Source organism: Anser anser (assembly GCF_964211835.1).
Source record: "Anser anser genome assembly, chromosome: 2".
NCBI classification, from domain to species: domain Eukaryota; kingdom Metazoa; phylum Chordata; class Aves; order Anseriformes; family Anatidae; genus Anser; species Anser anser.
In genome coordinates this window covers 131,669,341-131,686,056 of record NC_139721.1, presented here as the reverse complement: position 1 = coordinate 131,686,056, position 16,716 = coordinate 131,669,341, and the positions used below count along the sequence as shown (strand labels likewise).

Sequence of the window (16,716 nt, the reverse complement as noted above, 5' to 3'; positions counted from 1 at the left end):
GGCTGCATACCCATTACAGATCAAGTCTTGCTGTTTTTCTAAACATCTTAATTACCTTACTTAGAATTTTGTTGAAAAAAATATTAAAATTAATAATCTCTGTGGGCACACCATCTTGGTAATTCTTCTTGGTGAGAGATGTGCTGAAGTTCCTTCAGTGTAGGTAGCATCAACAACCCGTCCAATTCCAGTTGTCTTGATATATTTGTACTGGCAGCCTCTAATTGCTCAAGGACAGTATTGGTTGAAATGTTAAACAAGCTTGGTGTAACACAGATACGAAACTTAATCATCACTCAGACAAAAAGAAGGTTAATTAGAACATGTGTGTTGAACACTACGAAATAGGCTTGTATGCTAAACTTCACCTAATTTCCTTAAAGTCTGTTTACCCAGCTGGCTAGGAACAACAGCAGAACTCACTAAAATTGGACACATGTTAATCTTAAACCAACACCAGGAAGGAAGAAATTATAATTGTGTTTATTCCTAGCTGCAAAAGACGGGATGTTTAATCAGAAATTTAATATACACTTTGATCCAATGTTAATGAGCTGACGCTATGTTGTACGTTGAACCAACTTCAAAGAGACAAGATTCCTTAAACAAATGTAATGTATATTTATGACACTGTTTAAGAAAAAGAAAACATTTCTTCTAATGAGGTCACCTTTATCAGAACATATTATCTGAGTAACTGGGGATAGTACATGTACATCACGACATGTCAGAGCCTCAATTAGCTATGGCAAACTCAAGGTTACTGATAGCTGAAACTTCCTCAAAAATTAAGACTGCATATATATATATATATATATATTTACTTTACATAATTTCTGTTCTTTTGTATTTAAAACATTTACCTCTACAAATATCAGTAAATATTGCTTTGATCCAATCAACAACATACCAAATTCTAAATATTATTCTGTGGAAAAAGTAAGATTTCTCAAAGAAAATCAAAAAGATTCCCTTCAAAAAGACAGAATGATGGGAATATGCAACTGAAATTATATGTATGGGGTGGAGAAAGAAAGCAAAATAAGCATATCACAGGCAGCAACTGTCCACAGTGTCCCAAAAAGGACTTTGCAAATTGTAAATCAATATAAAGAGGAGTTAATACTTGTGTTCAGCACAGTAGAAATCTTGAAGCTACTGCCAAAGCAGTTACAATTACAGTTAAGATATATTTTACTTCCAAAAAGTCAGCACCATTATAAAATCAACAATATCATGATGCAATAGATACTGATCCACTGCACACTGTAAAATGCTGGATTTACATACTATGAAGAAGAAAAAATCTGGAGGGCTTATAGGACTAGTGCACCATCAACCAAAGGCAAAGCAACAGTTTTTAATTAATAACTCTCCACCTTACACACAGAGTCCTGAGCAATCAAAAACACAGGCACTATGCTCTGTGGTCATGCAGTTCCCTAAGCAACTCTGGGCCTGTTTATCAAGTGCTTTTGCCTTCTGAATTCACTCGACTGTTTCCCTCAGACCTGCCTGGTCCTCTCCTTGCAGGAAGTCTTGCACCCACACTTCTTTTTTCTACAACACATTAAATTCAAAATTTCAAGTTGCCTCTTTTGCAAGTTTCATCTTAGACCTTCTCTGTTATCAAGGGCCTTGTAAAATAGATTCTTATTCATCACACCAATTTGGTTCAAATAGCGGCGCTAATACTTCCATGTATGAACGTGATACCTCCTGAATTCACTCCCACATGCTCCAATGCTCTTTAAGGCAGTTTTGGTTTTATCTGTAATGCAATCCACTTACCTTCTTGGCAAGAGGAGGATAAGCACAGAATGATCCCAGCAAACTATTACAACACATTAGGCAGGTCAACTTGACTTTGAGAAGCTTCACTTAACCTACAGGGCAGGTGTTGTGCACTCGGATAAAAATTCAGATTTCTTTTTAGTGCGGTATTTGGTGAAAAAGGGAAAAAGATGGAGATGTGTATATACATAATACTCAGCAAGAGAAATAAGGCTGAGGATCTTTTCCATATTCTGCCATGTACAAGTGGCTAGAATGATCCAGTTTCAAGTGTGTATTTTTATGACATAAAGAGGGCAATTACAGATCATTTAGGCAAGACAGATGCAAAGAGATTGGTAAGTTGGTATGCTGATAAAAAAGAAGCTCCAATTAAAATCTTTCACAACACCCCAAAAACATTGTAAAATAAATACCTGACAACATCCTACCCATTAATCTGGTTTATGCAGAATGAATGATAAAAGTAAAAATGATTTAGAGCACTAATTTTAATTACTATATATATCAACAGAAACACCTCAAATAATAGCAGCATTATTTAACTATCTGTTTTAAGACTGACATTTTATAAGGAGTTTGCTAGTTTTACACTAAAACTGGCATTTCCTTTTGCTAATCAGAAGGATATGACAACTATGTATTTAAATAATCCTGCCACAAGATATACTCACATTCTCCATTTTCAATATTGGTGAAAGCAATTTATACATAAATACACATAATACATATATAAAATATATACAACTTTAAAATTGAAAGATAGAGTTGTCTCAAGCTGTTTCAGTAAAAATGAACCAATATTTACAAGTTATAAAAGAAAAATGATGTAAAATAAACTAGATACCTTTATGAAATCATCTTGCATTTAAAAAGACCTAAACAAAAGTATGAAATTATTATTTCCACTTAACCTAAACTCAAAGATTCTGATGAAAACAGATGTAATCCTTTGCTATTTACTCTTTATCCATTGTTGGACAATTAAAATTTGTTAGTTGTTGGTTTTTTTTTTTTTTTTCTTCCAGTTTTTAATCTTCTACCAACTTCTTAAATGAGATGGCTCTTGAAGCAAACAAGTTGGCATGGGCACCATTGGATATTTTTACTGAAAACTACATTGGTAGATTAAGAAGCTTATGCCTTCTAAGTTATCATAATTTTCATCTTGCACCTGAATGGCAAACCCGTAGTTAAAGATTCCACTATACAGATCCCTAGATTTCAGATTATTTTCCCCTGCACCGAGGACACCCCAGTCTCCTCAACAAGGAGTAAGGTTCTACATAATCAATTCCTCCTGCAACTGTTTCATCAAAAGCAATAAGCAAGAATACAGAAACATTTATTACTTTTTCACTTTCTCCTCCCCCATTTCATCTTATATATATACCTCAATCAGACTACGCTGCTTTTCGTGAAGAAAACAGGTAGCGTACGTTCCAACTTCTGCTCTGTTCAGTTTTACAGAAATGCACTTTGCATTTTGAAGTGAACCATAAAGGGATTCGAAGCTGTAACTGCAACTCACCACTAGCAGATTTTTGTAATATATTACAGTCAATTGAACAGAAAAATTATAAAAGCTACTAAGAAAGAGAAATATCAACTAATCTACAATTAACTACAATTAATTGTCATATGCTCCAGTCTTGATTTTTTTCTGCAACCACAAAACATCCTGGCTCCCTTCTCATATGCCAGCTCACTAACCAAAAATACAGCCCCTGCATCCCTCCTCCTTGGGTGCACAGCACCACTAAAGGAGGGGAGTGGGGCACAGAGGAGGCCTTCATTCAGCTCCTCACACATATCTGACCAGCTGAGCTTCGCCCCTCCGGCTCTATACATACCTGTGGCCCATTCTCCTCTCAGGGCTTTTCATTCGTCTCAGATCAACGCCATTGTCATACACAGTGTTTCTAAATATAAAGGGGGTGCATCTTGTAGATGTTACATGACAGTGATCTCAGCAACCATCCATGCAGAGGAAGCCACACTTGAAATTTATTTCCAGGCTAAATTAATCCTACCTAAAAGGAAGTCAGGTTAAAATTACTGTAGCCTTCCAGAAGCTAAAAAATGGGGGATTAAACCACCTTTTAAAAAGGATTAAATATTAGCCACAGTTATTCTGGCTGCAAAGAAAGGGAGATTATAATTTATGTTTCTGAGATTTATGTATTTCAGTCGATTGAGTTGCATCCCTCCTAATGAATGCAATGACTCAACTAAGTCACTGAGATTGAGACCAGAAAATAACAGGGTTGCTTCTCTCTTTACCAGTGCTTTCCCACCACCAAACACTACAGCTCGTTAGGACAAAGACTTCAAGTATTTGCTAACAAAACATTAGCTCTCCGTTCAACAGAGAAAACAAATAAAGACTTGGCTGAGAAGATTATAACTTTCTATGGGACCAATAATGCCATAAGCAATGGGAAACATCAGTATGTTTCTGATAGGTATCCATTACTACAGGCTTAAAAATAAAGAATCCATTGTAAAACCATTTTCCATACAGCAGCAAAACCACATTAAGAATAGCTGAAAAAAAATAAGAAATAATCCAAATGGTTAAACACTCTGTCATGGTTCGAAGCAAAAGAAGAAGACATTAACTTCATGAGACTGCTGTGAGTTTACAAAGGCTACCTGCAAGCTTGTGGCTCCAGAGCACTGCATCATTTCCATGCAGGATACTGGGATCTATGTGTTTTGTCTTTTAACAAAGTTAAATTTGTGCCACCTGCACACTTGCTGAGGAAACACTCCAGTTCAATAAGGGGAAAAGTCCTGCACCTGGGGAGAAACAAGCCCATGTACCGTGATGAGCTGAGGGCCACCCAGCACAAAAGCAGCTCTGCAGAAAAGGACCTGAGGGTCCTGGTGGACACCAAGTTGGACATACACCAGTAGCATGCCCTTACAGCAAAGAAGGCTAATGGATCCTGGGCTGCATTAGGAGGAGTACTGCCCACAGGTCAAGGGAGGTGATCCTTCCCCTCTATTCAGCATGGGTAAGTCCACACCTGGGGGGCTGAGTCCAGCTCTGGGCTCCAGCACCAGAGAGACCTGGACATTATGGGAAGAGTCCAGGGAAGAGCCACCGTGATGATCGAGGGACTGGAGCATCTCTCCTATGAGGAAAAGCTGAAAGAGCTGCACCTGCCTAGAGAAGAGAAGGCTCAAGGGAGATCTTATTAATGTAAATAAATACCAGAATGGTGGATATAAAGAAGACGAAGCCAGGCTCTTTTCAGTGGTGCCCAGTACCAGGAGAAGAGGCAACGGGCACAAACTGAAACATCAGGACGAACATCAGGAGGTTCCCCCTGAACATCCATCAGGAAGCACTTCTTTATTGTCAGTGTGACTGAGCACTGGCACAAGTTGCCCAGAGTAGTTGTGGAGTCTCCCCCCTTAAAGATCTTCAAAAACTGTGTCTACATGGGCCTGTGCAACCTGCTCTGGGAGACACTGCTTCAGCAGGGGATCGAGCAGAATAACCTCCAGAGCTCCCTTAAAACCTCCACCATTCTGTGATTCCATGAAAAATTTGCATGCAACCGACACTGGCCTCATGTAATTTTCCTACACAAAAACAGGCTCAAAACTGTGTAGTCACCATGACCAAAGTACCACCACAAGTATGCAAAGACACTAGTTTGTCAATGACTTGACTGATGAACCACAGTAACTAATTGAAATTAAACTGCTAATCGATTAAGACAATGTTGCAGCCAGCAAAAACAGGAAAGAACGGACATGTACGTCACATATGAATTGACAAAAATGACATATGAAAAATCCCGGCATATATTTTAATAACTGAACTAGGTTTCCTATGTGTCAGAACATATCTATAACCAGTACAAGCCAGAAACTCTGGTGTGTGGTGTCAGGATTAAAGATTCAAAAGGGCAGAAAACTCAGAACCAATTGATTTCCGCCAGCTAGACGTACCCGCCTGCCCCTCCTCCCTCAGTACAGCATTGTGCAGTTAAGTATGTATAAACACTAACCTAAAATAAGCCACCCAATCCCAGAAACACTTCTGACTCCTAATATTCATCCCTTTAAACCGTAAGAAATATTTCATTCTCCTTTTCCGTTAATTCTTAAAGAACACATGGGTTTCCAAATAGCTGTTGAGCTCATTCACTACACGATACAGAAAAATGTGATAAATGTCATTAGTTAATCTTGAGGTTCACGTTCAAAGAAAGTTTTTTTGATAAAATAATTAGGTGTGTCTCCTCTGAAGGGCTTCCTTCATACTCTGCAGTTGTATCTCAATATCTTTTATTATTTTTGTACAATAAATGAGAATTGCCATGCTATTTTTAAGTTGAAGATGCTGTTTCAATTGTCCTGTTTTGAAAAAGTTGCAAGTATTCAAGACTAATTCTATTCTTTTCACATATGCTGGAAGTACTTTGAAAAACATTTTACCTATACCAAAGGGGTTGTTTGTTTGTTAGCTTGTCTTACTTACTTTTCTTCAACTACATTGTCTTAAAACTAGACTATTCTGATCCTGTATATGCTAAAGTTTGAAACTGATAAGTAAGCTACAAAGAATTTATGACTAATTATGTGGTCACACTAGTAGCTCTAATATAAAAAAAAAATAGGGGGAAAAAATAGAATTTTATTCAGTATTATAGAGATGCTCTCAAACACCTGACTACCCATTTTGATTTCAACAGACAGGGATATCTGTTCAGGCATGTTTTGTGATTATTTGTATGAGGGAACTTTGCACACAGATTCAGTACATACTTAAGAGTCTTATATTTGGAAAAAGCCATTTATTTTATAATCAAATACTTATTCAACTGCTTAGAACGCATTGATTTTAATCATATTGATTATATCTACTAATCTCTCAGCAGGAAAGTTCTTGAATAAACAGACTTGGATATATTCAAGAGACCTGCTACACACCTGATTTGGAGAACAACTTCAAGTCTTTATGTACAGAGAATACTATGAATTTATTTCGAAAGCACAGATTACCAACAAATAAAGTATATTTAAATAAAGTACCTTTTCAGATGATAAACTGCAGCTTCTAACAACTTAATTATACATCTGACATGGCAGAAATTTACATCTTTAAAAACAGCGTCTGCCCCATGTCCTTGTATTACCTTAAAGGTCTTGACAATTAATCAATGTGGTTGTCCCTTTTTTCTGTCTGTGCAGAGGAATCAGGTTCCAATGCTAGTTTCTTGGCACCACAAAGTATAACTATACTGAGCAGAAACACAGAATGGTTGATGTTGGAAGGGACCTCTGGAGATCACCTGGTCCAACTCCCTCGTTGTAGCAGGACTCCCTACAGCAGGTTGCCCAGGACCATGTCCAGATGATTTCTGAGTATGTCCAAGGATGAGGAGATAAACTTACTAAACTGCTCTCAACCACTAACAAAACCAGACAGGAAAGGAAAAATGTGTATTGAGAACAATAATTTATAGTATAAAAATATATTGAAAATTATGCAGTACTTTGGATCATCTGGGACGGTTGAACTGTATGACGAGTAAGATACAAGGCCACCAGTGCAGAAGACTGAATACAAGACCTTTATTGCACGGTGTTAATTCATGTGTCTCAAATGTATTAAAAAAAAATCACAATTCCCTCCACTAAGGGATTTCCAAAACTCACTGAACTGAGAGAAATAAAGACAGATGAAAGCAACTGAATCTGTCAAGCCTAACAACTTTACAAGTGTCAGTAGACTAAGCCTTGATTTCTTCATACATTCAGAAAAGTTTCAGGGCTACTGAACATACCTTGGTCTTTAAAATAAACTAGCTCTTCAAATATTTTCTTCTAAAATAGCTATATAACACACCTAAAACTCATTAATACATATTTTTGCATTTACATAAGTCAGTGATTCCTAAACTACAGAACTCACTCCACCACCTCAAGATGGTAGTATGAAGTCATCAGATCTTGATCCTGCTTTTGCACAAATGTCTGTCAGGACAACATGAGCCCCCAAAAGTACAAAGCATACAATGAAAGCAGAAACCCTGAGAACACAGGCACACGATGACTTCAGATGACCCAGTGTATGATTCAAATAGAGTCTGTTATTGATGTAGCCTTTACAGCTGGCTAAAAGTAGTCTTTGATTACAAGAAGACAGGACAAAGATCATGTGTAAAATATTCCATATACGGTAAAAACTGAGGATATAATAAAAAAAAATCATTGCTTTTAAAAGAATGATAAAAAAAACAGAGAGCAGAACTGCTCCAACATTGCCTTCCCCACATACGTATACCAGACCAGATCTGCCTCACTACTTTTCCATCCACGTCCTCCTCCATCTTCAGTGGAAAAAAACAGCATTTTTTGGTTTGCCTTTCACCATATTTTGCTAACCCAATTCAATAATCATACGTAATGCATTTTATTTTGCTAAGTGGGTAAAAGAACAGCATGCGTATGCATGTACATTTTCTGCTCCAGCTTCCCAATACATCACAAGTGACAAGTACAGAACTGATTGTGAGCAAACTCAGAGACGAGAAGAGATTGAACACAATGTGTGGTGTTTTCTGTCTGGTGATGTTATTTTACCTGATTGTGTATGTGAATGACAGCCAAGGAGACTGATCAACACTGTACACTTGTATGGGCATTATGCTTTGTTCAGGTCCCTGCTAAATCCGAGAATAAAGTAATGATGTTCAACAGTTTCCAGAATCCAGCTTTTAAGAATGCAGTTTTGATTCATTCTCTTTACTCAAAGAATCAAACTATACCTTCAAATCTAGTTTCTTAAATACAGTCTTTGACTGTAATGTGCCTTTCTTCTTTTTTTTTTAAAAAAACTCTCAATAGCAGAACTGACAAGTTCCCCCCTGCCTTCCTGATTTTTTTTTCCTTGTAAGCACTTTTTTTAGTTATGTTGTTTAAAATGCAATGTTGGCAATAAGATATTGCTGGAGGCTTTGGACTGATGCCTTCTGCAGCTTCCACTTTTCCCAACTTTTACTAGCAATAAAGAATTTGTTTCTAGAAACATGTAGTTTTAATTACAAAATTACCCCAAAAACATAAATGGAATTTAATTGGTTACAAAGTAATATTTTCACATAATCAAGGGATTGTTTAAGGGATTTAAGGCATAATTTATTAGTTCTGGATAGGTTGCACATTTTAATTCCTACAGGCAAATAACAAACTGATTAGTAAGTGCAATAAAGCAATTTATTTGTCTGACAATTGGCAGCTAGAAGTGCAATAATTTATTTGATCAATTGCCATTTTAAAGAACATTAAAGCTTCTCATAATTATGTTATCTATATGGTATGCAGATGAACAACAATACAGCATTATCCCTATTACATTAGTGATTTAATATGATGTTTCTGCCAGGTTTTGTACCTTTCTACATAATGCAAAAGGAAGTAATTACTTTTTGTACTGAAAGATTGAAGAACTGACCCTCTTCTAGACATGCAAAGAATTTGACTATAGGAAGAACTAAAGATGATTGCTTCTCTTCATCAAAATCTTTCTGATATTCAAAACCCTGCGTGGCAGTTCTGAGTAAGAGTCTTCTGGTCATTTAGTTCTTCAAAATTCTGTAGTTGTCAAGTGAAGATAACCACAGCACTCTCTGGCGGGACGATCTGCCAGTTTGTTACATATGATGAAGTTCTCCTCCTGTCCTCAATTCAATTACTCTGTTGGGTAGCATCAGCAGCTAACAGATTTTGTAGTCCAGTTCTCTGATGGCCTAGCTTCACTGAATTCAGTGGCCCTAAACCAACACAGGAAGCCATGGTAGGGCCAATAAATACCACACACATTTCAAACAGACAATATACAGTGGAAAAGACTATAACAGATGTGTAAGATCATCTCTAAAAGATCAAATGATATTTTGGCAATCTAGGTGAAAAAATATTTACTAGTCAGAAGTTCAGATGAACTAAAGTACATTGCCTTGAGAAGGTCAAGTGGAGATTGCCTCAGTTCTCTACTTTTTTACTGAAAACATTTTATACCCAATTAAAAATAGGGAAAAAGTATTACATTAAAATCACAGCAGGTTCAAGAGAAAGTGAACAAGTACATTTTCATGGCTCCCACTGAAAACAAAAAACACAAAGCTGAAAGAGATACGATATACCACACATACATAAAGACACATAAACACATACACGTTCAGAAAATAGTTACTCATTTCAACTCAACATGAGTAAAATTAACCCCATTCTTCTACTACTCTCAAATAATCTCATTTAAAACAGATTTACAAGGGGGATCCATTTAAAAGTCTTTGACAGAATTAATTCTGGAAAGATACTTTGTGCTAAATGAGAAAGGTCAAAAACCTCATTAAGATTCTAACAGACTTAAAGTTTTAATGACTGGAAACTTATGTTCTATGCCACTGAAAACTATGAAGTGGAGTTTCAATTTTATTGTCATTTCTAATGAAGCCAACTTACCAGAGTACAGACCAACTGGTAACAAGCTCAATATATTCAGATTTCTAACAAAGTTCTGAGAGAGCTTACATAATTTAATTTTCATAATAAATATTTTAACAAGTGGTACATTCCCCTTCTACACTATGAGCTTTCAAAAAACTTCACTGTCAATGTTGCAAATCATCTGTCAACTAGTTTATCTTTTACCTCATTTCCTCAAAGAGGCAAGCAATGGTGGATTTTCCTACCTTTCTAATATCCAAACAATCTGCTGTCATTAATAATTTTTACCTCAAATCATCTCCTTGAAGTAGGAAAGCATTCAGCTATGTTATTAACGATGAACTGAAGTACAAGGTAAAAATACCCACAGGATTGTTTGTACAATTTGGTAAGTCATTAGTTCTTTTATCTATCTATTCTAATCTTCCAGTCCTCCACCACCTCCTCTTGTTTGGTAGTGCCTTTAGCTTGGTAATGCCTTTAACAACTTCACCATTCTACTTGCGTAACTACTTGTACCAACTCCTCTTCACATAGCACTTACTTTCCTGGACATCTTTTTGGTTCCTGTGAATATTCCTAAGAAAGTACACAGCCCTCAAATGCAATGAAGACCAGGAGGATCTCCAATCTACAGTTGGAGGCTTCTGACTTCCCATGTTTACTAGCAGTCTGCACCACCTACAGATTTTAGAAAAATCTAGCATTAATCATAGAATCATTAAGGCTGTAAAGACCTCCAAAATCATCTGGTCCAGCCATCCCCCTACTACTAATGTCACCCACTAAACCATGTTTAGCGGTTAACGGAGTTGTCTTGCCACATATTTATTCAGGATTTGCATATAAATGAAAACACAATGTTTGTGAGTCAACTAATAAAATATTATCTTCTTTGGATATTATTAGTAATTGTTCACTGAACTACTCTAGCATTAGGTGAGAATTCTGCATGGAAAAGAAGGTAGACTAGAATTATGTAATCCACCTTTCAACTAACAAATTGCTGATTAATTCAGTATCTTACTGACAGTCTCTACGGCAATCATTATTTTTCTGTAACAAGTAATGCCTGTGGCATTTAAAAGACATCTCCCCTCTCACTTTTCTGCATAACAAGGATTCTGAATCTGTTATTAAAAAAAAAAACAAAACAACATAATACATTAATGCAATTCCTAGAAAAATCCTCGTTATCATGATTTTATGCTGTACAGTACATAAGAGCCTTGCAGAATAGCACAGACATAGCTAGTACATACCCCATGCTCTTTAGCAGCCATAACCACTTTTAAAAGAATATCTTCTTCAATAAATGGCCTCACAGCATCGTGGATAATCACTACTTCTGGTTTCTGCAGCAGACGGTTGGAAGATTGATTCTCTGCAAACACTTTCAGTCCATTGAAAATTGATCGGTGACGCGTTATTCCACCTTTCACTACCGTAACTCTTTTGTGGCCGTATTTTTCAACGATAGACTTCATTGTTTCAATATTTTCAGGGGAGACCACCACAATAATGTCAGATATCCAGCTTACCCTAGAAGAAACAGTACAAAAACAGAGAGTAAACATGAATGACTAAATAAAGCTACAAACATATCCACAATACAAAGAAATTTATTTCAAAAACTGAAGCTGGCTAAATAAAGCATCTCTCAATATTCTTATGTATTTTCTGTATATTAGCCCACTACCCCTAAAGAGAGAGCTACATGACAGGATCTCTACTGATACATGGATGTCAACCATAGTAACTGGAATTCTGGTAAGGGACTTGCTCCTAACAAGCAGTTTGCAGAAATAAAAGCTTCGGATAACCCTTTGAAACAGTTCTTACTCAAACCTCATTCACATCTTCAAGTGTAACTTCTAAATCAATCACCTACAGTCTATTATTTTAGTTTCCTCTAAAACGGAGTCTCCAATCAATTGGTAAATCCTGGCACGTGGAATATTCTGAGTTCTACTGTGGAGCACGCAAGGTACAATTAAATAAGAGGAAGGCCACAAGAGGATCAAGGAATAACCTGAAATAAAGATTGCTATCAAGTCAGGTATGACCAGGAACTGACAGATGCAGTGTCAAAACTATGACACTTGAGTATCAGCAGAAAACATACTGGTAGTTTGGAAAAAACATACATTTTGTGCAGGTTTCTGCTCTAGGAAGCTAGCAAAATGTGAAAACACAGTTATGTTAGATACTACTACCATAATATGAAAAGCATGTTTTAAAGAACTTCAAGCCTTTAATGACAGTATCAGCCTAGCTCTAAAAAGGGGTGAGGGGAGGAGAACCCACAAGATTAAAAACAGCCATAACTGAAGTGAGGTTGAAACTATACTTGCATCAAAGTACCTAAGAAAACATACTATAGTCACATGCATCAACTGTACATCAAAATAATGCAAGTATCACCATTCAAATGCAGCTGTTACATATCCTAAATACTATGTATGGAGCATCAAAAATGGATTTATAATTATTCCTTTTCTGTGTCTCCACAGACAAAAGGATGTTTGTTTGTTGTTTTAACATGACTGACAAGAAACTCATCAGGTTAAGAATGATTTCAAAACCAGTTTACTACTTACTATACTCATGTGGAGCCTACACATATAGCTATGAAGGAAGAGAAACAGCTATGGCATATTCTTACAACTAAAGCTAGCAAAGCTATTGAAACTAATTTTGCAGACACAAGATGGACCAAAGTACTAAATACTTGCAGTTAAAAAACAACAGTGAAAAACTTACGGTTCCAGGAGCAGTTCATACTTAAGCAGTTAGTCTGACTCTTGGTCATCATCTGGCAGAGTCAGATGGCCAACTCTTATCAAAGAGGAGCAACAAATTGGTTCCTGAGTCACTGAGCACTTTAGAAGCCCTCATCTTGCAAGGGCCTGTAATTTGCTTCTCTAAATTGCAGTAGCTGATGAGCCAAAAGAATGCAAGAATCAAATGATTCTTTTCTGCACGATTCTTTACATTCAGTTGTCAATTTCAGTATTTTGTGGCAGAGGCTATGAAAGTCTACTGCCTTTGATATTTAGGTTATTTTGCTTTATCTATTTTGTATTTTTTTTTCCTGACAAGAATGTGTTTACAGTTGTATATTTCTTAGAATAAAAATACTTATGATCTAGACAAAATCACCCTATTGCTTGATCTTCCAATTAAGTGTTTGTAACATTTACAAAGTCCCTTTGAAATCACACTTGGAAAAATATCAAGACCTGCTGCATTTATATAAAACACTCTGAATGCATAAAAAGTTTCATATTCCAAATACAAATTTAAGCATAAATGCAATACCTGAAAAAGACTCTGGATGCCTACCTGTGCAATTTGCTCTAGGGAACCTGCTTTAGCAGGGGGGTTGGACCTGATGATCTCTCGAGGTCCCTTCCAACCTCTACAATTCTGTGATTCTGTGAAATGCTCAAGCTATTGTCCTCTTCAATAACACACAGGAAGAAATTGCCTAGGAACTATCCTTACCCAAAAAGCAAAGTCATCTGTAATGCAAACCATTTCCCTAGAACAATGTGAAACTACAGAGCATCTTCTACCTTCTTTACGTTTTGTTTGTTTAGTGACTAATAGAACGCCATGGAAAAATATTTTAATGAATTTTAAATAACTACCAAAAATAAAATAAATGGAAGTGCTATTAGCATTAAAAAAAAATAAAAAAAAACACACTTATGTTCATTTTATTATTAACAAAGGCAGAAAATACAGCCAAACCAACATATTCTCAGCATTTCTTAAGTACTGAAGTTGTGCAAATGTACAATATGAAGTCATATGGTTTCAAGTTTCATTTCAACTTGTCACTCATCACAGGTTCATCAAAAGGTTTGCAAATCTCTTAAATGAGTCCTGGCACAATCCTACACTTAGCCACAAAACTTAACACTTCTGCATGACTTCAACTCGGAACTAGGGCAAACTAATTGGATTCATCTCAGTTCTTCTTTTGAATATTGAGAATCAGGCATTAAAATAAAGCAAAACTCAAGAAGAGCTATGTAACGCTAACCAAAACCAAGAGCTCTGCACTGCTCTTTGCAGAAGGGCTGTAGAGCTGCACAGTTCTCAGAGCAGGCAGTCTACACATTCACTAGTGACTGTGTAAGAAGAGCACTGATATTTCCCATTCCGGAGCCAAATAAAACAGATCATGATGCAACAGCGTCGTACACACAGCATCTTCTGAGAACCAGGGAAGTATTGGCCAGCCTACGATAAATCTGTGCACAGAGGGGCTGGAATGGCTCAAGGCCTCCAGTGGTACAATACACTGAGAAGTGACAGGATGCGGTCACAGCTCCACCCTGTGTCTGGATAAACACATTTATAAACCTAAGTATGGCCTTAAATTCATTCCGGACTGATGTTCTATATTTAGAGCTGGGATTTAGAGATGCAACCTATTCCTATAAGGTACTCTCTTGATTGACTAGGCAGAAGAACAGTTTATGCTTTAAAGCATAAAGTATCCCATCAAAATCAATTTACAAAATCCATGCAACATACTAATTCAGTAAAATATCCTACAAATTTCACATGAATGAGAACTGTGTATCACCACAGGAGTTTATATTTTTAATAATATGCTTATGGAAATGTTGCAAATGTTTAATGAAGTAGAAAGACAACATTACACGGTCAATCTGACAGCAAAAAATTTTCTTCCCCTCAATTTGTCAAGTCATTTTCCTTAGAAAGATTTCATACTAAGATAACAAGCTCAGGACCTGCTGGAAAAAAAAAAAAGTTTAAAAAGTTAGTAAATACCTTTTCTGTTTTATAACTGTAATATAAGAGCAAGAAAAAATCTGCAGCTTAATAATGCAAGCTTTGAAAAGAATCAGCACAAGGCATGGATGAGAACAGAGTAAGGTACCCTGATGTGCTTTAACAAGTAATAAATACAGAACTCTAGTGCCTCCATCGACATTACAAGAAAAAATAAAAACAACAGTGGAGCAAACAAGGATTTATGTTTGTTTCCTGAGACTGTCCTTCTGGTCACCACTTACTGACATCTAAAAGACCAGCCAGACCAGCTGCCTAGTGGAAAACAGTATTGTTGCATTAAACTTCAAAGAAAAGAACATGCATTTATATTAGCTGACCTAGAACTCAAAGTAAAGGAGCTCATTAACTCAGCAACAGCCATTACATAGCTTCACAATACAATCTGCAATAGAAATAACCAATGAGTTAACTCTGCAAACAGGAGGCTCAGGTACAAATGTGACTTTCAGGTTTAACCCCCTATTAGTTTACTCACATGTAAATCAAAACTGGGCCTTAAATCCTCAAAACTAGTTTCTGCTGCTCTTACCCAGATAGTAGCAACCCACTTATACATAACCCACTGACATCGGCAGTTGTGTTAGCAAAGCAGGCCAGAACCTGGCAGTCACTGCTGAGATGGGTTTAGCAGTTAGCGTAAGATATGGTCTTTCACCATCACAGAAACTCTTCAGAAGCACAAGAAGAATCATTACATTATTTTTCCTGATTTTACTATTCAAGCACCAAATGAGAAAAAGAACTTTCAAAAAAAATGCAGATACAGAATGCAAACATTACTTCTTTTGCTCCCTCCCTTTTTTTCTGCCCTATAACAGTTCATAACTTTATAACCCTATAACATTATAACTTTGCTGATATATGAAAAATATGTGAATATGTACGTGTTTTTACAGTACAAATATGGAAGCAGGAGCTTTTAAAACTGAGAAGTTTCACAGGTACATGAAGGAAGTCCTGAGCATCCGATGTACAGATGATATCCATTCTTCCTGAAAGACTAAACTGGCATTCCTTATTAGTCACAAAAAATAATGAAGATACCTTCATAAAGTTAAGACAACTGGATTATTTGCTATCATATCTTTAGCTCATAAGCAATTTAAAGAGTAAGTTGGACAAACAGAGTTATCATGATAGATACACTTACAAAAATGTAATTGTGTGACCTGGAGAGCATGTATCAGCCAAAGAGGAAAAAATACTTGGCAAATAAACCATAGAAGACAGTTCTGAAGAGGCGATTATTTGGAAGCTTCCCCCAGGTAATGTTTTTTTTGACACCAGGCCACCTGTTTTATGAGACTACATTACAATAAACAAAGCTGTCTGAAACCCTCATGGAAAAATTCTATTCTGCCAGTAAACACGTTAACTCTGCTTTCCTCTTTCATAACATCTCACTGTACTTTCAGTGACTGGTGAAATATGAGTACCACAAGCATAAGAGCAGCTTAATTACTATTGTCCCACAATTTTAAATCAACCTTTACCTTAGCCCTTTCTCCTCTCTATAGTGTTAGCAAAATTATTCAATGCTGCACACATACAGCTGATTCCTGCCTGCCTCAGGAAAGGAACCAGAAATGTTCTACTTTAAATAAACATACACAA

At 36.5% G+C, this 16,716-nt stretch overlaps 1 protein-coding gene across 10 annotated transcripts in view; it reads right to left on the bottom strand.

Annotated features, from left to right (window-relative positions):
- CRPPA (CDP-L-ribitol pyrophosphorylase A) overlaps window positions 1-16,716 on the bottom strand; it is a gene marked incomplete at its 5' end in the record, with an annotated part of 126,773 nt that overhangs the window by 107,808 nt on the left and 2,249 nt on the right. For 8 of the 10 annotated variants that reach the window (XM_083822865.1, XM_083822870.1, XM_083822868.1 and 5 more), the window contains one exon: window positions 11,532-11,811. In XM_083822865.1, the coding sequence (XP_083678991.1) occupies window positions 11,532-11,811 (280 nt within the window). The other 2 variants (XM_083822872.1, XM_083822866.1) reach the window with 2 other exon arrangements.